The sequence below is a fragment of the Mirounga angustirostris genome, unplaced genomic scaffold, assembly GCF_029215605.1.
Source record: "Mirounga angustirostris isolate CCGP_5_RB_7025 unplaced genomic scaffold, mMirAng1.0.hap1 SCAF_16, whole genome shotgun sequence".
In the NCBI taxonomy this organism is placed as follows: domain Eukaryota; kingdom Metazoa; phylum Chordata; class Mammalia; order Carnivora; family Phocidae; genus Mirounga; species Mirounga angustirostris.
In genome coordinates this window covers 18,046,202-18,066,165 of record NW_026991724.1, presented here as the reverse complement: position 1 = coordinate 18,066,165, position 19,964 = coordinate 18,046,202, and the positions used below count along the sequence as shown (strand labels likewise).

Here is a 19,964-nt window from a genome sequence, read left to right as displayed (position 1 = left end):
ACTGTTGCCTTGCAGCAAATAGAAATCCAAGAGCCAGACCACCTTTCATTTATTGTTAACAAACATGAGTGCCCGCACTTTGCTGTGTGCCAGAGAGTTCGAGAAACCTGAGAAGTGGCGTCTTTCTTCAAGGGGCTGAGAACTCTCGTGTTCTAAGGCAATCTAGAGTACAGCAGTGAGCAGCGTGACCCCGACTGCACTTGGAATGGAGGTTTCATAATACAGGCCCTTCAGAAAAGGTCCTCAGTAAAGGTTTGTTGATTCATCAGCTGCGTGTTAGGAGGAAGGATAGAGGCCTTGATCCGATGAGGCAGAGCTCTGCTGAACCCCAGGCACTTCCGGAGTCTCCCTTGTGATGGAAGGAGCTCTGAATGGAGGACTGGGAGATTTGGGTCCATGCTTGGCTGTCACTATCTAAGGTGGCTGTAGACAAGTTTCTACTTTTCTTGGCCTGTCATTCTGTAGTGAGGACAGCAGTGCTGATGCTTATGCCCGCTACCACGCTCTAACATGCCTGCACTCCTCGAGGAGTGCTTGGGATCAGGCTGGGAGTTGAGGGTGTGGAGGCCAACTCCAGAGAGTTCTTCAGTTCTTTCTGCAAGATGTGTTAGGATGGGTGCGGTGAAAGGGAATGGTGCCTTGTGATAGCTGGCATAGTGTGACCTCCTGAGTCTTTTCTCACACCCTGGTCACTGTGCTAGGGGCATACAGAGGAGAGCGGGGTGAGGGGCAGGAAAATATTATTCCCAGAAGTTTTGTCAGACTCCTTCCCTGTCCCTGTGTCTGCCTTTTCACCTGACCTCTGAGCAACGGGGATTTAACAGATGTGATTGACATGTGGAGCAGCTGTGGGGCTGGAGCAACCTGGGGGCTGTCGGCTGCTGCCCCTTCCCAGAACTAGGAGCCTCTCTCCTCCACTCTTCCTCTGGAGTTGGGAAGGTGGAGTACCAGCATCAGCTTATCTCGGCAGAGTTTCTAATTGGAACTAATGTGGGAGAAACTGTGTCCCAGGGAGGAAGTAGGCAGGTCAGAGAGGGATGATCCTTGACTCTCTTACTGCTGACTTGACATCCCTGTGCAGGCTTTGTTTGTTTAAAGTGAGAAGTCAGGCCTTTTCTTTTGTCAACCTTAGTTTTTCTCATCGGGACCAGACTAGATGGGCACATTTAAACAAAAAGACCCAGTGCACATGCCTGGAAACGATTATTTATTTTGTGGATCTAGGGCGATGCCGCCTCACCAGGGAGAAGACATCTGAGTGGCTGTGCTGGGTCACCTGTGCCGTTTGTCTTCTCCCTGGATGGTGGTAGACGTTGCTCACCAGTGCGATCAGGAACCTGTGTTCTGCCTCAGGAATCCTGGCCCAGGAACTGTCGTTTTCCTGAGCTGCAGCCCTGTACAGGACTGAGAGTCTTGTTTTTCCCCAAAAGAAGAGATGAGTCTGCAGAATTCTAGTTCACAGTTCTAATCTGTAGCCTCTGTGGAAAGGAACCTTGTTTCTAAATGCCTTTTTTAAACACAATTTCCTAAGCTACTGTGTAGGATCTGCTGGGCATTTGGGTGAGAACTGCAGCAAATATGGAAGAGCCTTGTGTTGGTGGAGGAATCATTCCTCCTCATGTGAGGAAAGATACCTTATTCTGCTGAGAGTCATATTGACATACTGATTAAAATCTGAGCCCTTGGGGCGCCTGGGTGGCTCAGTCATTAAGCGTCTGCCTTCAGCTCAGGTCGTGATCCCAGGGTCCTGGGATCGAGCCCAGCGTCGGGCTCCCTGCTCAGCGGGAAGCCTGCTTCTCCCTCTCCCACTCCTCCTGCTTGTGTTGCCTCTCTCTCTGTGTCTCTCTCTGTCAAATAAATAAATAAAATCTTAAAAAAAAAAAAATCTGAGCCCTTAATCTGTGGTCTCCGGATTCCTCCTTTTTATCTACTTGAGGTCTTGGGTATGTTTCAGTGATGAGCTTGTTCCTTGAAAGAGTTAGCCACATTGGTCAGTATCACTACCTTAGAATCAGGCCCTCGACTCGCTGGAATCTGGTGGACTCTATGGGTTCTCTGTGACCTCCAAGTTGCCATAGCAAAACCTGCCTGGGTCTCCCTCTGCTGCCTTTGATGGGATCATTTGCTGGCTTCTCCAGTGGCTGGGGGTGGGGGTTTTAGGTGTTGCCCTCTTCACCCCAAGCACCACCCTTGGTCAGCCATGGAATCTCTGTCACTGACTCTTTTCAATGTCAGATTTGACTTTAATGTCATCTGGATGTTGCACGTGCTCTGCAACACACCCAAAAATGATCTCTTCCCACTTGGCTTCCCGAATCTGTCCCTCCTGCTACACGGCTGACCCTTCTGCCCAGGAGCCCAAGCAAGGGACTAGAGTGCCACCCTCTCTCCTTCCTTTCACTCTTTATGTCTCGCTTTCAGTCCTTGTCTGTTTTCCTGATGACATCTCTCCATTCCACCCTGCTGTCTGGGCCACCACCCTCCTCATTGGCCCTTTAAACCTACTTTGACCTTCCTCCAGTTCTGCCTCACACTTCTTTCTAAGTACAGATTGATTGCCTCTTTGTCAACCCTTTGGTAGCTCCAGTCACCTCCCTGGAAGGTCCTCATTCCTCACCCTAACCTGTTCCTGCTGCTTCCAGAACTTCAACCCACCCTTCCCCTAGTCCTGTCTTCATACCACCAGACTGCCTGTTCCCAGGCCCAGGGTTTCACCATGGACCTCTGAATCTTTGAGTGTGTTTTGCTCTCTGCCTGAAACACCATTCCCACCTTTCCTCACCTGACTCATTCTTACTTTAAATTCAGTGTGGGGGTCACCTCCAGGAAGCTTTCCCTAACCCCTGTGTTATTCTACATGTATCTATTGTTTCTCAAGCCTAACAGCATTCTATATTGAAATGATCTGTTTTTATGGTTTTTTCTTAATTTACACTGTGACTTTGGTGACCGTGTTTTACTTATGTGTCTGTGTGTGTGTGTTAAAGTATAATTTACATTGGACCATGTCTTATTCATTCCCCTATCCCTAGCACCTAGTAGATATTTTGTGAGATAAACTAAAATATTTATGGAACTCTGCCCCCAGTTCCTGGCACAGGGTTCCTGAAACCCTTGTAATGTCCTAAGTGCTAAGAACACCAGGAGCATCTCTTGTTCTGATATTTGGCCTTTGACCCCAGTTCCTGATACAGGCTCCTGAAACCCTTGCAATTTCTTGGGTGATAGGAGTGTCTTTTGTTCTAATAAGGTGAATCTGAGTGGGCTCCCAGGTGACTCCTAGATGGGAACTGGTCACCAGACTCAAGCTGTGATTAGAAGCTTGGAATTTTCAGCCCTGCCTCCCATTCTATTGAGAAGGGATTAGGGTCGAAAATGGAGTTAATGATGGATCATGCCTGTGTGATGAAGTCTCCATAAAATCCCAATAGTAGGGTGTTCGGGGAGCATCTGGGTTGGTGAACACATGGAAGTGCTGGGAGAGTGGGGCACCCAGAGAGGGCATGGGAGCTCCGCACCCCTTCCCACATGCCTGGCCCACCCTGTGCGTCTCTTCCATCTGGATGTTCACCTATATCTTTTAATAAACTGGTAAATGTAAGTAAGTGTTTCCCTGAGTTCTGGGAGTCTCTCTAGCAAATTAATTGAGCTCAAGGAGGGGGCTTTTGGGACGCTGATCTGTGGCCAGTTGGTCAGAAGCACAGGTGATAACCCAGGCTTGTGACCTGTGCTGAAGTGTGTGTGAGGGAGGGAGCAGTCTTAGGGGACTGAGCCCTTAACCTGTGGTATCTGACGAGATCTTTGGGTAGACAGTGTCAGAACTGAGTTAAATTGTAGGACATCGGCTGGCGTTACAGAATTGCTTGATGTGGGGACTCACCACACATGTGACCAGAGGTGTCAGAAGTGAAGTGTTCTAGAGGCGCCTGGCTGGCTTCAGTCAGTGGAGCGTGTGACTCTTGATCTTGGGGTTGTGAGTTTGAGCCCTGTGCTGGGTATAGAGATTACTTTAAAAAAATAAAATCTTTTTTTTTTTTTGAAAGATTTTATTTATTTATTTATTTGAGAGAATGAGAGAGAGCACATGAGAGGGCGGAGGGTCAGAGGGAGAAGCAGATTCCCTGCCGAGCAGGAAGCCCGATGCGGGACTCGATCCAGGGACTCCAGGATCATGACCTGAGCCGAAGGCAGTTGCTTAACCAACTGAGCCACCCAGATGCCCCCAAAAATAAAATCTTAAAAAAAAAAAAAAGTGAAGTGCTCTCTGTGAAGGTAAAGGAGAGACATAGAGTGAAGAAATACACAGTATGGAAGAACTTTATCTCCTTACACAGGAAGGAAAAAAGCTGTTTTTTTCCCTTTACAATGTTTAATAAATGTTTGATCTGAATTGATAATTTTACCCTTAATTCTGTGTGTCATAATCAATAGAAAATTCTCAGCTCTCTCCTTTCACCAATGGGCCTCTCAGAAAGACTTAGAGAAGGACAGCCAGGGTAGAAGTGACTTCTGGAAAGCAGTACTTCGGCACTTCACCTTATGGAGGCCGCGGCAGCTATAGGGTTTTAATGGTTGGAACATCTCTGGGAAGCAAATGGAAAAGTTCTTGGATCCTTATTCCAAGGAAGCAGAGTACCCTGATCCACAGGCTGAGTCACATCAAGATGAAACTGTTAGTGTCCTTTCAGAGCTCAAGGTCCCCTTTGTCTCTTGAATGCCCAGGCTAGTTTGGTAGCTGCCTGTTAGCAGTGTACTAAGGTTTGTGGTCCTAAGTTTACTGGAGTTGATTTAGCCTGACCTGGGATTGTGTGGCATTTAGGCCATCTGTGTGGTGAACTGGGAAGCAGAAGGCCCTGGAACAGTGTGTTGAACTGCCAGATGAAGATGGTGCATGAGCAAAGTAACGGGAACCGTCTAGGAAAGAGTAAGGTTAGGGCAGAGAACAGGGCAGGGATGGTAGTGTTGGCAGCAGGAGGCCTAGAGGGCCAGGAAAGATATCCATGAGGGGCACCTTGGAGAAGCGGCTTTCTGGTGGGTGATAGTGTTGGTGAGCAGGCCTCTAACATTCTACACCGCCGTGTCAGAAAAGATGAGTCAGAGTAATAAGAGGAATGATTTTAACATTTAAAAAAACATTGAACTTCAGCTAGGATAAGGGACCCAGGCAGGGTAGGGAGGAAGGTGGGGGCAGTGACAGCTGAGCCTGGTGCATGTTCCTGCTCCTCGCTTGGGGTTGGAGAGCAGCATGATAATCAGATCCAGGGAGATGTAAGTCAAGACCGTGGAGCTCAAGGATGCCTGGGTGGCTCAGTCGGTTAAGCATCTGCCTTGGGCTCAGGTCATGATCCCGGGGTCCTGGGGTTGAACCCCCGCATCGCATCGCATCAAGGAGCCTGCTTGTCCCTCTGCCTGCAGCTCCCCTTGCTTGTGTACTTGCTCTCTCTCTCTCTCTAACAAATAAATGAATAAAGTCTTAAAAAAAACAAAAAAAGACCAGGGAGCTCAGACCCAGCCTTTCATCTGGACCCTTCATCGAGCACTCAGGGGGCAGCGCCATCCTCCCTTCCAGGGAACCATCTTAGAGTCAGGTCCTCAGGCTACGTTTATTGCGGGGCAAGGGGGAGGGGATGAGGAGAATGGCTGGTATCCTTTCAGAGGTATCCCTGGCCGTGCTGACTTGCCCTTTCTTCTGTGTGCGTAGGTGTAGACGGGGCACTGCCTGCAGAGCAGGTCCTGCCAACCTCGCTAGAGAGGATGCCCCCGTGTCCGTGATGGGCTGTGGGACAAGCAAGGTCCTTCCGGAGCCGCCAAAGGACGTCCAGCTGGATCTCGTCAAGAAGGTGGAGCCCTTCAGTGGCACTAAGAAGGATGTGTACAAGCACTTCATCACAGAGGTGGACAGTGTTGGTGCTCTCAAAGCCGGGCTCCCAGCAGCCAGTCAGGGTGCAAACCCCTGCCCTGGTGCCCCCGTTAGCAGCCACACAGAGCCTCCCTCAGAACCACCACGCAGGGCCAGGGTGGCTAAGTACAGGGCTAAGTTTGACCCACGTGTGACGGCCAAGTACGACATCAAAGCCCTCATTGGCCGAGGCAGCTTCAGCCGAGTGGTCCGTGTGGAGCACCGGGCAACCCGACAGCCCTATGCCATCAAGATGATTGAGACCAAGTACCGGGAAGGGCGGGAGGTATGTGAGTCAGAGCTGCGTGTGCTGCGCCGGGTGCGTCACGCCAACATCATCCAGCTGGTGGAGGTGTTTGAGACGCAGGAGCGCGTGTACATGGTGATGGAGCTGGCCACCGGTGGAGAGCTCTTTGACCGCATCATCGCCAAGGGTTCGTTCACTGAACGTGATGCCACGCGGGTGCTGCAGATGGTGCTGGATGGTGTCCGATACCTGCACGCACTGGGCATCACACATCGAGACCTCAAGCCTGAGAATCTGCTCTACTACCACCCCGGCACTGACTCCAAGATCATCATCACCGACTTCGGCCTGGCCAGTGCCCGCAAGAAGGGCGACGACTGCCTGATGAAGACCACCTGTGGCACACCCGAGTACATTGCGCCTGAGGTCCTGGTCCGCAAGCCCTACACCAATTCCGTTGACATGTGGGCACTGGGTGTCATTGCCTACATCCTGCTCAGTGGCACCATGCCCTTTGAGGACGACAACCGCACCAGGCTGTACCGGCAAATCCTCAGGGGCAAGTACAGTTACTCGGGGGAGGTGAGTCTGCCCCGCCCCAGGGATGGTGGGAGGCCCCCGGCAGCGCTTGAGCAGGGGGACGTGCTCGGAGGGCCATGTTCATGGGGTCAGGCAGGTAATGTAAAAAATGATGAAGTGAGACTAATAGGGTCTCTTAGTTTGGGTTTCCCCAAAAATGTGCCCTGAGACTTGGGAGCAGATGTAATTGGGATAGGAGTCCAGTAAGCACAGGCGAAGGGTAGGAAAGTGAGGCAGAAAGGAGGAAGCCAATAAAGGCCTGTGAAGGAGTGGACTGCCGCTGTGGGCCGCTGGATCTCCCACTGGGGACCCTGTGAATAATCACGTGGAACATGCCTCAGAACTATACCACTGAGGGACAAGAAGGTGAGTGGGTTTTAATCCACTGACTCCTGTAAGAGTTGAGAATTTCTTTGGGGGGACGGGCATTAAATCCCTGGCACTTCCGGGCTGTCCTGATGTCAGCCGGTGCTGGAGAAAGTCTTCAGGCAAAGAAGCAGGGAGATGCGGGCACTGGCACCCGGGGAGCTGTCCGCATGCATGGGGCCCCCACAGCTGCAGGTGAGCTCAGAGGTGGGCTGGAGCACATGGGCCAGGGTGGCCGCAGTAGCTGCTCCACGGGGACTGGGACAAGCTAGAGTGACCATGTCCCGTTGAAAGGGTCTGCTGCTGGTCCTCTGCCCAGTTTTGCCACACAGCCCAGAGGATTCTCTGTACCCACACATTCCAGTTCTTTTAAGAGAAGCCAGAAAATTTTATCTTAAGATGTTGGAATTCCATTTGTGCCAACAAATACTTACCTGCAGGCCAGATCCAACCAGCAGGCCATCAGTTTGTGTCTTTGGATCCACTGATTGTCCTGATACCTGAAAAAATCTGTTAGGTTTCAGCACTGCTGGGAGCTGAAGGAAGATGCACAAAAAGAAAGACCTGGTTGGTCCTCAGGCAGGATGCTGAATGGGCGGGGAGATGAGGCTGACCCTAGGCAACAGCAGGTGCTGTAAGCATAATGGTGGACTTGGGAGGCTGGTGAATAACAGAATGTGTGATGGCTTAACTGGGAGGTAAAGTAAGCTTTGCAGGACAGCAGGATTCTGGTGGGGCAGCGAGGGCCTCTCCCCAAGTGCCCCCTGCAGAATGTGCCCCACAGTGTTCCCCTCAGGCTTGGGCCTGCCTGAACAACCTGCATGGTGGGGAGGAACCAGCCCCCTTCTGAAACCCAGCCTTCCTTCCAGGGATTTTGGACTGGGCCTTCTCTGGCTCCAGCCACCTGGCCCAGAGCAGCATTTCCTGCAGGAGTTACCCCCCAAAGCCTCTTGCCACTTTGTCTTCAGTGCTCAGTGCTTGGGGTCCTGTGCTCCGTCAAACTCCTTATTAGCTTCCAGACGTGGTCGTGAGGTCAGTCAAGGACTTCCTGTGAGGCGGGGGCTGGCATTCCTTAGGGGGATCTCCAGGTCACGCGTTAGAGTGGTATGAGGAAGGGAGGGAAGCCTTCTTCGTTAGGCCAGCTCTGTGCTGGCCAGAGGCCAAGGAGAAACTGGGACTTTGTCTAGCTCTCCCCTACGGTTTCTCTTGTCTTCTGTGTTCCAAATGGATTCAACAAAACAAATGCTACCGGCTGGGAAGCCCAGGCTACGACGGCGTAGTCACAGAGGGCACCCCCCTCACGCTCTGGACGGGCTTCCGTCAAGGTCAGAAGACCCAGCCTCCACCTCCCAGAGGTAGTGTTGTGCCAAGGCTCCGCCTGGCCTGCTGTGTGCTGGGAGCTCTGTGTGGTGCCAGGCTGTTGGGGCCCGGCTGGCAGAGGGAGTAGCGAGCTCAGCTACAGGAGAGAGGGAGGTTTCCCAAGAGATGCTACCAGAGCGAAGGCTCTTTCTGAAAGTCGGTGGGTTTGCCCAAGAGTTCCTGATTCTGGCAATTGTGGATCAGGCAGTTTATCTAATTGGAGCTTGCAGTCTTGCTAACTGGCTATTGATTATCTGTGGCTTGGAGAATGACAAACGAATAGGGTGAGGAATGGACTCGGGCTTCCTGCTCCTCCCGTAGCCACTAGACTGGATCCTGAGACTCTGTTTCCTGCTCTGCTGGAAACACAGTCTGAGGCTCCCAGTGTTATGGGGGGCACTGCCCAGCCTCACCCCCCGCCCCATTTATCTGAAGCTGAAAGCATGAGTTCCCAGTTCCAGAGTCAAATTCCTGGCCAGCCCTGTTGGCATCTGTCCCTTACCAAGAGCGTGGCTGACTCCAACAACAGGTTCTACCACCATCTGCAGAGAGCTATGGTTTGGGGGGGATTTGTCTGGGGTATTTCTTGGGTGAGGAGGCCTCATCATTAGATCATGCTCTCTGAGGTGGTGACCGAGCATCTGTCTTTCTGTTCTACTGACTGCTTACTCTACTGCTTACTCATAAATGCACCTGGGGAAGATGCAGAGACATGAAGGCTTGTTCTCCATCCCCCGTGAAGCTTGAGATAGCCTGGGGAGAAAGGACTAGGAGTAGGAAATGGCCACAGAACAAACCCTTGTTGGCAGCACCTGCCAGGGCAGGCCTCACCTCCAGCCACTGGGTCTGGGCAGTCTGCGACATGAGCTGTGGGGCTCAGGTCAGGTGGCGGGGCTGGTCTCCCTTCTTAGGGCTGGGCCCTGCCCCCACCCTCAGTCCAGCCATCTGTCCCATCTGTCTTCTACTGGGTGATGGTCATTTGCCCTTCTGAAGGCCATCCAAGTGAGAAGGCCCTGCCAGAAAACCTGTCTGAGAGCATGTCATGTTAAAGGGGGATGCTTTGATCTGACTTCTGCAAATGAAGGACCACCCACTTAGAGCTCAGGAAGGTTTGGAGGTGTGCATTGCTCACCTGACAGTAAGTCTCATGGCAGTTAGTGCCTTTCTAGGGGCACTTTTCCTGCCCCCCTGACATGCTCATAGTGGTACCTTATGTATACCAGGCCCCATCCAATGGGCTTGTTTCCCGAGGCCTATGTCTGTGTAGTTCCCTGTCAGGCTCAGTGGTTTCTGTGGACTTGAATAAAGGGCTTTCTACAGGAGGTGGGCCTTGAGAAGGAGGAAGCTCAGAGAAAGGGACATTGCTGACTGTCCTCAGAAGAGGGGCAGTAATGGAGCCCAGGCTGATGAGGCTGGGGCAGGCCTGGCGTTTGCTGTTGGTGTTTGTTGTTCGCTCTGTAGTGCCAGAGGCTCTTTGGAAACAGTACGGTGGGAGCGAGCCCTCTGGGGTCTTGATAGTGATGGGGGAATGCAGCAGAACGTGTTGTGGGAGACTCACAGGATGAAGACCGACGGGGGAGGGGGCCGCTGTTGGGGCCGCTGTTGTAGTAATCCGAGTCGGGGGTGGAGGAACCTGGCATCCTGGGGCTGTTTGAGGCAGAGCAGAGATTCCTGAGAGTGGGCTGCCCATGTTGTTTAGGGAGAGGTATGGGGACAGAGTCGTGCTGCAGCTCTGCAGAAGCGTCAGCTTCCAAGGGCAGAGTGAGAGAGGACTCACGGGAGAGACTGCCCTCTGGTCCAGAGGGTGTGTAGGCTCCTGCCTTGACATCCCTAGGTGGGGCCCAGTGGTGGAGGGAAGTACTCCAAGTACTCCAGCCCCACAATCCTGACTCTAGATGCTCCAGCCCATAGCCCGGCCCCGCTCTCTGCCCCATTTCCTACACACCACAGGCCTGAGATGTTTGCTCCGTTCACTCCCCATACTAAGCTATTGCTCAGGGTTTTCACTCTGCTCCCAGTGTCGGCCTCAGAAATATGGCCAGCTCCGAAAGGTTCAATTCAAAGATGGCTTCCATTAGGAATAGTGGTGATGCGTAGTACCGGACAGAGGGCTAAGGGTTCTATATCCAACATGTTTAATCTCCACAACAGTGCCGCCGGGTGGGTGTAACGCCCCCATTTTACAGATGAGGAAACTGAGGGGGTATAGCTCAGGGGTAGAGCATTTGACTGCAGATGAGGAAACTGAGGCTCGTGAGGTTAAGTAACCTGTCCATGGTTTCACAGCTAGAGTGTGACAGGCCTTGGGATTTGAATCTAGGCCATCTTGGTGTCAGAATTTTTGCCTCTCCATCCCCACAGTCTGTGTTCCCTGACATACATGCCTTAGCATGTTGCTGGAGTCTTTGCTTCAGCACTTTCTTGGGCTGCTGTCTGTGGACATCTCTCCTCTCAGGCCTGTTAGGTCCTTGAGGACAGCTTGTGTATCAATGCATATGTTCCCAGTACTTTCTCCTGGCTTCTCCTGAGGGAAGCACCCGTGGTTGTTGGTGCTGCCCTGGGAAAGGATGCGGAAGGGGCTGGCTGGCAGGGAGACGGGTGTGGCCCTGCTGGCTGGGAGTGTTCTCTTCTGGGGGCTGGGCTCCAGGAAGAAGTGGAGAGCCTGCTGGAGAGGTGGTTAGTGGTCTGCTGGCCAGACCTGCTTAGGAGCAGCTTTGGAATCTTGGAAGAGGAGGGAGTGCTGGGAAGGAAAAGGCTGTGACAGATGATTTTGAGAAGAGAAATCTTCATTTTCCCTGGTGACCAGAGGTGCCGGAGCGGAGAGGGCCAAGCCAGAGTCGTGTTGGACGTGATGGGGAGACGCTTGTTGGTCAGATGTGAGGAAGGCCTGTGTGAGTGGGAGAGCAGTCAGAAGACACAAGGAGCCACCTTGAGTGAGGGAGCTTCTTGTCATGAGAGATTCTAGGAGGGCTGGAGCAGCTTTTTCTGAAGGAGTGACACCAAAGGTGAGTCATCATCCGTAAGACCTGTACTACAGGCCTGTCATAGTCCCACTGGCTGGGAGATTCTGTGATTAACTGCCCATGAAATGTGACGTTGTCGGCCTGATGTCATTGCTTTTGTCAAGAGTTCTATTCCCAGAGGCAGGACGGATGAGGAGGCTCTTGTGGGATTGGTGGCAGAGTGGTGCCATCAGCAGCTTTGCTGCCTGTCGCGTTGAACAGCCTTTAATTGTGGCTCTCTGCTGGGGCAGTCTCCGAGCTGTGGGCAGGCGCGGGCTACTGCGCCCGGAACGGGTGGGCTTGGACACAGGTTCTCACGGTGCCTTGCTCAGGAGAGTGAGTGCTGCCAGGCAAGGGACAGAATCTGGGTGGGAGAGGAAGGCCACCTGCAGGGCCAGTCTGCCACCACCTGGGGGATCATGTTGGTGGGAGGTGGCTTTCCAGGGGTGGGCCTCTGGGCTGCAGCCTGACCACCCACCCATCCACTTGGCGCCAAGGGTCGAGCGCTCAGGGGCTGGGAATTGGACCCTCTTGTAGTTCTGATAGCCCTGCTGTAGGATGAGTGCCCAGAGCCAGAGTTGACATTTCCTTCCCCACTTAAAGTGACCTTCACACTTGTCATTCTGCCCTGGAATGTTGAAGGTAAAAGAAGGTGCAGAGGATGTACCGTGCCCTGTTGCTCTCTAGGTGAAGGGGGTCAGCACCTGTGAGGGCGTGGCCAGCAGCCTGGTTCATGTGCACTGGTAGGGAGCAGCCAGCTGACTAGGGATCAGACCTTGACTCAGAGCCTTGGGGAGGACTTTCCCAGGGATGTGGGAGAGCTGGAGACTGGACATGGCGTGCAGGCTGCAGATGGAATGCAGGGGAGGCAGGTGGCATATTTCCAGGCTCGTGCTCGGATTCTGCTGGGTGCCTTGAACTGCCTCACATTCCCCCACCTCTAGTGTGGATGGGGGCTGTGATGGACCATCAGCTCATCACTCTTCTCTTGCTGCCTTCTGCTCCCAGAGTAAGTGGATGGATTCCCGTGTCTGTCTCAAAAGCTGATTGATTCTAAATTGATTCAGAATTCTTTCCTGTGACGTATCCCTAAGCCCTTCCTCCTTGCATCTCTGCCGGTGGCTGTTGGGCATCAGGTGCTGGGTGATGGCACTGGCTTGGTGCCAGGATCCCACGAGGACAAGTAGAGGCTCCCATACTTGTCCAGGAAGGATCCCTCTGGAAGGGCCATCCCTACTTCACCAAAGCTCCTAGTACCCAGTAGGTATTCAACAGAGAAGTCTCCGTCCTTCACTGTAGGAGCAGACGATGGCAGGCCAGATCCCTGACTGGTCCCTGGGAGGTGGCATGATTTGGTCCACTGGGCATGGGTGGTGGACCCTCACTGGTCACTGAAGGAAGGCAGGGGTGACCTCCTCCTGGTGGGGGCCGGAGGCAGGCTCTGCGTGGAGAAGGGCAGCATCCCTCTCCTGTGCCACCTCTGCTCTGCCACTCAGCTCCCTGGAGCCCTGTTCTCTAGGCTTTCTTCTGCCACTGCTGCCCTGGTTACCCAGTCCCCAGAGCGCAGTACTCTTCTGTGGTGGCAGAAACAGATGCCCATGTCCCCACATGGCCGTACTCAGCCATTCCTACCAAAAAGCCTTGCCCTGACCATCTCCAGCTTCTCATTAACCCAGGGTCGGAGCCTCTTTCATCACTGCTGTCTCCACCCCCGGCCGCGCCGAGGCCTCTCCAGCAAAGGGCTGGATCATGGGTTGTGTTCACAGCAGTGCCTGGTGTGCTCACCGTGCCCTCCCTCTCCTGCTCTTCTCATTGTCTGTCTCCCCCTGGGTAGCTCTGCCCACTCACACGCCCTGTCACTTCTAGGCTCTCGAGTTCCTGTGGGAGCTGCCATGGCTGTTATCTCTCCCACGGTCTGACCTCATTAAATCCGCTGACGGCCTCCCACACTCCTCCCCTCCTGCCCCCACTGAGGTGGAAACGTACTCGCAGGTGGATGGGATGGTTAAGGGGGACCTGATCTGACCAGTCCCCACCGGCCCTGCCTCCCCAGACTCTCCTTCCTCGGTCAGTTCTCCCATTGCACACGGTCCCCCTTCTTGAGCATGCCTGCCTGGCCTGTCTGTCTGTCTCCCGGTGCAGGTGTGGTGCCCAGACCTGAGCTTTGCTCCAGTGTGGCCTGGCCGGCTTGTTGCAGAAGTCTCCTTCATCTCTTCACTCATCCTGCCATCCCATATTGACCCAGTAGCTGCCCTGCGCCCAGTCCTGTGTAGCCAGGGTTCAGGGACACAGGTGTCCGTGGGGATGACGTGCTAATTATAGCCACCAGGGCTCCAGACTGCCTCAGAAGTTAGAATGGGAGAAAGTTTTTTGGCTTTTGGGTTTTTTTTTTAAGAGCTAGCTTGGCCTCAGCAGAATCTGTGAGTAGAGATAAAAGAGGCCACTCTGCAGCGGGCTCTGAAATCCAGAGCCACCCAGGGCTGGTCCAAGACAGCGTTGCCAACATCCCCCTGATTCCAAAGCGAGCACACGGCATCCTTCCTGACTCTTGAGTTGTGCCCTGTCTCCCTCCTGTCCCTGTCCTTCACTTTGTGGACTCTGGGCAGGGACAGGTGGGGGCGCAGGAGTTCATTTTATTACTCATCTCAAGTTTCAGAACACAGCTTTACTAACCTTTAAGTTGTCACGCCTTTTCTTGTTTTATTTTTATCTTCCTTCTCTGCCTCTTTTAAAAACTCTATTATCTTCCTTCTTTTTCTCCCCTCAGGCTCTCTCCCCTTAGGTCCTCTTTCTTGCCGCTCGGCCCCTACCCATCCCCTGCCAGGGTGATGGATTCTGTCTGGTCTGAAAGCCCAGGCACCAGGATGGTGAGTGTCTTGACCAGAGGAGGGGTTTGCTGGCTCCACTACCACACGGTGTCCAGCTCTGCTGAATTTTTTAAAACCCTTTGCCTCGTGGGCCACACTAGAGTGTGCTGTTCTTTTTTTTTTTTTTTTTTTTTTTTAAGATTTTATTTATTTATTTGAGAGAGAGAGCACATGAGAGGGGGGAGGGTCAGAGGGAGAAGCAGACTCCCTGCTGAGCAGGGAGCCCGACCTGGGACTCGATCCTGGGACTCCAGGATCATGACCTGAGCCGAAGGCAGTCGCTTAACCAACTGAGCCACCCAGGCACCCTAGAGTGTGCTGTTCTTATCATACTGACAGTTCTGCTCTCCTGAGTAAACCCCAAGCTCCATTTCCCAGAAGCATGCTCTTTTCTCTGCTCTCATTCAGGCCCACGTAAGTATAGGAAGGAGGCCATTGAGGGTGGGAATGCTGGGTCTGAAAATACATCTTGAGACAAAGCTGAGGGAAGACTGAGTCATGGGAGCAAAGCCCAGGCTACTTTCCTCCCTTCCTTCCCCTAGCAACTCTTTGGTGGGGCTAACCTCTCTGCCAGAGAACCTTCCCCAGAGTCTTCATGGGCTAGAAAAGAACCCATAGAGGTCAAGAGGTCCAGGCCACTTAAATGTTAAATGCTATGCTTTTGTTCCTTGTGCGCAGCCAAGTGAGGAAGAAAGGTAGGAAACCATCTTCTTAGAATCAAGGACTTTGGCAACTGGAAGACGCTTAGAATCCATTGATTTGGCTCTTTCATATTAAAAGTGAGGAGGCTTGGAATGCCTGGGTGGCTCAGTCAGTTAAGCAGCTGCCTTTGGCCGGGGTCATGATCCCAGGGTCCTGGGATCGAGTCCCACATCAGGCTCCTTGCTCAGCAGGGAGCCTGCTTCTCCCTCTTTCTGTCAAATAAATAAAATCTTTTAAAAAAATAAAAGTGAGGAGGCTTGTCTTCTCTAAGGTTACACAGAGAAGATAGACCTAGAATGCAAGTCTCTGGGCTTGCAGCCTGATGCTTTAATTTGTCACCCAGATGTCATCCAGAAGAAAAACCGGGCCTTTCTCCTCACTTGAGAATGGCCAGGCCTGCCTGCCAGAGGGAGTCTAGGGCAAGTCCTATGAGCTGGGTTTGCTGCTGGAAAGAAGCAGCTTCCTCCTCTCTCGGCAGCCTAGGCCAGAGAGCTGGCTCCATCCTTTGTTCCCTTAGCCCCTGGGCTCAAGGCAAGACTTCTGGTAGAGACTCGGGCAGTATTCCCGCAGAATGCTTCCTCATTCTGTCTGGAATGAGGAAGGTGAAGTTGGTAAGGAAGTGCTCTGGGAGAGTTCCCAACCCTCTTTCGGCTTCTTCTCTGCTGTTATAACATCCAGAGTAGGTACCCTAGGGGCGCCTGGCCGGCTCAGTCAGTAGAACACAAAACTCTTGATCTCAGTGTCATGAGTTCAAGCCCCATGTTGGGCCCCACATTGGGCCTAGAGCTTAGTTTAAAAAAAAAAAAAAAAGGTACCCTAACTACAAAGGGTTAAGGATTCTGGGGGCTACAGCCTAGGGAAAATGAGAGCCAGCTTGATGGTCAGGAAGTGATGTCCCTCCTCCCACGCTGTATGTCAGCCTCAGTACCGGAGCCCCAGGCTGTGCAGGCCTGCAGGGAAACTTGGACCAGGCTGTGTATGGAGCCCTCTGCCCCTCTGTGCCCCCTCACTGCTCTCAGCAAGGTATTCATGGCTTCCCTGGCTGCGTGTCCCGAGGCCCTGACTGCCCTCCTCCTGAGGACCGTTATCTCCCCAGGAGTCACTGGGAGCAGGCCCATTGGTGACTTCTGGTAGAGACTCGGGCCCTTGTAACATTAGAGCTAGGACAAGTAAAGGGGGCCGGGAAGTAGGGAAATGCATCCTCTGAGCCAGAGTGGAAAGCCCTTTCTGATTTGGTGACTCACTTTGAAGGGAGGGTTGGATTCTGCTGCTGAGGAGTGACTGGTCCCTCAGAAGCAGGGAATGAGGAAGGTGAAGTTGGTAAGGAAGTGCTCTAGGAGAGTTCCCAACCCTCTTTCGGCTTCTTCTCTGCTGTTATAACATCCAGGGTAGGTACCCTAGGGGCGCCTGGCCGACTCAGTCAGTAGAACACAAAACTCCTGATCTCAGTGTCATGAGTTCAAGCCCCATGTTGGGCCCCACATTGGGCCTAGAGCTTAGTTTAAAAAAAAAAAAAAGGTACCCTAACTACAAAGGGATAAGGATTCTGGGGGCTACAGCCTAGGGAAAATGAGAGCCAGCTTGATGGTCAGGAAGTGATGTCCCTCCTCCCACAGCCTCTCCTTGTCCTCTCAGGATGGGGCCCAGCCCTTCACCCACACAGCTCAGAAGAGGCTCATGGAAAGGAGGGTGTAGGCTCTCACCTTGGGTATTGAAGTTGCCCTGTGATCCCACAGCAGAGGGAAACCTGAGTCTGGAGGCAAGGCAGACAGACATTTAACATTCCCTTCCATGCCCTGTGCTCTGGGTCAGCCTGGAAACAGGTAGAAGCCTCTGGGAGACTGGTCAGGTGATACCTGGAGCCTGTCCCTTCTGTCAGCCACCTGAGCCTCACATGTATCCCTGACTTGGCTCCAAGTTTACTGAGGTGAGAGTTCTGTTCTTTACCCAGAGCCAGAAGCTAGAGCTGTGGAAACTGAAAGGCATGACTCTTTATCATTATTCTTTTTCTCATGCCCAGAATGCTACCCAGCCAGGCAGTCATAGGCTGACAGACATACTCATGGGGCTCCAGAGGCCCAAGCATGTTGGGTTGGTCTGCGGGTGTTGAATACTTTCTAAGGAGGTACTAAATTGGATTTGGCCAGAAGCATGGCCCTGGGTGAGTGTGGAAAGCCTTGCATTTCCGTGCTGAATGCTGTTCGAGGACTTGGCAGGGCTCCCAGGGGCCACCGTTCTGATGAGCATTCTGAGCCCCTGTCTCGCTGTCAGTGGGCTGGGTTGAGGACCACTTTCCTGTGTTTGGCTCGCCTGCCTTCCTGCTGCTAGTTCCTCAGTGTGTGGGGGTTAGGCTGGGTGCCATTGGCACGGCCTGATTCTCAGGTCAGGATGGCTCAAGTCACATTGGCTTGGGGGTCCCACCTGGCCCAGCTGTCCACAGCTCTTCAAAGATGAGGAGAGCGCAGGGCTGGCCCTCAGACAAATGAGTTCGTCAGCATTCTGCACACAGCTGTGTGTACACAGTAATTGGAGAGGCAGACGTCTTGGGGAGCAGGAGGTGCAGATCAGTCTGGCTCACTTTGTCACTAACGGGCTGGCCGCTCGGTGAGCAGCAGGGGTCGATGCCTGGTGTGAGCCTGTGCCACTCTGGAGATGGAAGTGCTTAAGCTCCCAGGATAGGTCTGGTGAGAGGCCCACCGAAGACCGCACTGGACTAGTCTGGAGCTGCAGGGGGCCTTCGTTTGACTGGGTGTGGATGTGAAGTGGGGGTGCCTCTGATCCATCCATTTTTAGGTTCCTGGCTTGTAAGTCTAGCTTCACCATTCTTTATTCTCTTGTTGGCAGAGGAGTTGCCCCTCTTCTGTCTTGGCTAGACCAAGGGGCAGGGGCAGAACCCATGTGCCAGCTCTGTTTGGCTCCCCTGGGCTGCCCATTCTGTCTTTGGGCTGGCGCACCAAGAGGCCGGACTCAGCTGCACTGTGTTACCCAGTGATTTCCCTTTTTCCTGGAGACCAGAAGAGCTCGTAGGGCAGCACAGGTATTCCCATGACCCAGCCTGCTCAGCTTTCAGGTTTTGCTCTGTCCATCTGCCCCATTATGCCTGCCTCTTTCCATCTCTTTTAAGTGAGCGACGGGGGCTACAGTGAGTGTCTGCGGTTTATCCGGGCTGGCCTCTCGTGTTCAGGTGGCAGCAGCCAGCCATGAGGCTTTCTTGACCTCTGAGCCAAAACCCGCTGTGGCAACTGTCTAGTCCAGTCACGCTGTATGTCAGCCTCAGTACCGGAGCCCCGGGCTGTGCAGGCCTGCAGGGAAACTTGGACCAGGCTGTGTATGGAGCCCTCTGCCCCTCTGTGCCCCCTCACTGCTCTCAGCAAGGTATTCATGGCTTCCCTGGCTGCGTGTCCCGAGGCCCTGACTGCCCTCCTCCTGAGGACAGTTATCTCCCCAGGAGTCACTGGGAGCAGGCCCACTGGTGACGAGGACCCTGTCAGGTGGCTGGTCAGGAGTGTGGTCTGACATTTTCTACCAGTTCAGTTTAGTGGAAGTTGAGATTTGCCTTCCGAAAAGCAGGTTAGGGTAGCATCCGCAAGTAGCCCCACCCCTTCTTCAGAACTCCAGAAGAGTGTTCTCCTTGGTGCCCCCTCCACCCCCTGTATATAAGTGGGGAAGGGCATTGGGGAAGAATTGGAGGTCAGGGAAGCTGAACTGGGGGGGGGGGGCATCTGGGTGGCTTAGTCAGTTGAGCGTCTGCCTTCAGCTCAGGTTATGATCCCAGGGTTCTGAGATCGAGCCCCGTATCGGGCTCCCTGCTCAGGGGAGAGCCTGCCTCTTTCTCTGCCTCTGCTGCTCCCCCTGCTTATGCTTGGTCTCTCTCTCTCTCTGTCAAATAAATGAATAAATCTTAAAAAAAAAAAAAAAAAAGCTGAACTGGGGGGTAGCAGTAGTCAGTGTGAAATGTATCTGCTGAAGGGGTGTGCAGCTGCCCCGAATGTGGGCTCTGAGATACTCCTGAATCCCCCTGGAGAGTGAGTTCAGGAGAAGGGAACCTTTAGGTGGAACAGGCAGACCTCATTTGGCAGGAAGGAGGGTGATGGTGCCCGTGACATCCCAGCCAAATCTTCTGCAGCAGGCTCAACAAAGGTCCTAACCGCCCCCCCTTTGGGAATATCCGAGCACGTGCCACAGGGCCCCCAGAAGACAGGGACTCAGAATGGCACTGTGTCTGCCCTCCTCCAGCAGAGGGGCTCGAGGGCCTCTGTATGCCTGGCACCGGGCACGGGGGCTCATCCAGCTTAGCATGGTCTAATGGGAACGAACAATCAACTTGCAATCACTGGAATAATTGCTTAGCTCTGGGGGCTAAGAGAAAGCCTGAGTAAGTGTCCTTTACCCTGAGAACCTAAGGACTCCACCAGGTGAATGTCTGTACAAGCTGTCCAGACTGAGGCCTGGGACAGACAGCTGCTTGGCGTGTGGCTGAGATGCAGCAGCCACGGGGGCGTGCAGCAGAGCAGGCTTGGTGCAGTGTCCCCCTGAGGACAGAAGGTACCAAAAGGAGGCTGGTGCAGAGCACTGCCAGCCCCGCTCCCCTGCCGCCCCGTGTGGTTCCAAGAGGTCATGAAGACTGGAAGGAAGGTCACCTGGTCCCTCCTGTCCCCCAAGAGCTCCCCTGCCCTCTCAGCAGATAGAGAAATCTAGTTGCCTTGAATTATTTCCTTTTCTCCCCATGGCCGAGAGGCGGAGGCTGATCTGGGCAATGCATTCGTCGTCCATCTCCACTTTGTCAGTCGGATGGAGGATGGGTCCTCTCTTTAAAGACTAGGAAGTTCCCTGCTACGTAACCTGGTATGGCCATCCTGGGTTGGGACCTTAAGTCTGGCTCAGGATATGGTAGAAAGTTTGGGTCATCCTCTTTACATCCCCCTGAGTTATAGTGATCCTGG

The 19,964-nt window shown here is 53.4% G+C and overlaps 1 protein-coding gene across 4 annotated transcripts in view; it reads left to right on the top strand.

Moving 5' to 3' along the window:
* PSKH1 (protein serine kinase H1) overlaps positions 1-19,964 on the top strand; it is a 41,856-nt gene that overhangs the window by 5,391 nt on the left and 16,501 nt on the right. For 2 of the 4 annotated variants that reach the window (XR_010407987.1, XM_045890885.3), the window contains exon 2: positions 5,702-6,728. Coding sequence is in view for 3 of the 4 variants with exons in the window: in XM_045890885.3 (XP_045746841.1) it covers positions 5,772-6,728 (957 nt within the window). In the remaining variant the exon portion in view is untranslated. Of the gene's footprint in view, positions 1-5,701; positions 6,729-11,256; positions 11,456-19,758; positions 19,867-19,964 lie in introns of all 4 variants that reach the window. The other 2 variants (XM_064580344.1, XM_064580343.1) reach the window with 2 other exon arrangements.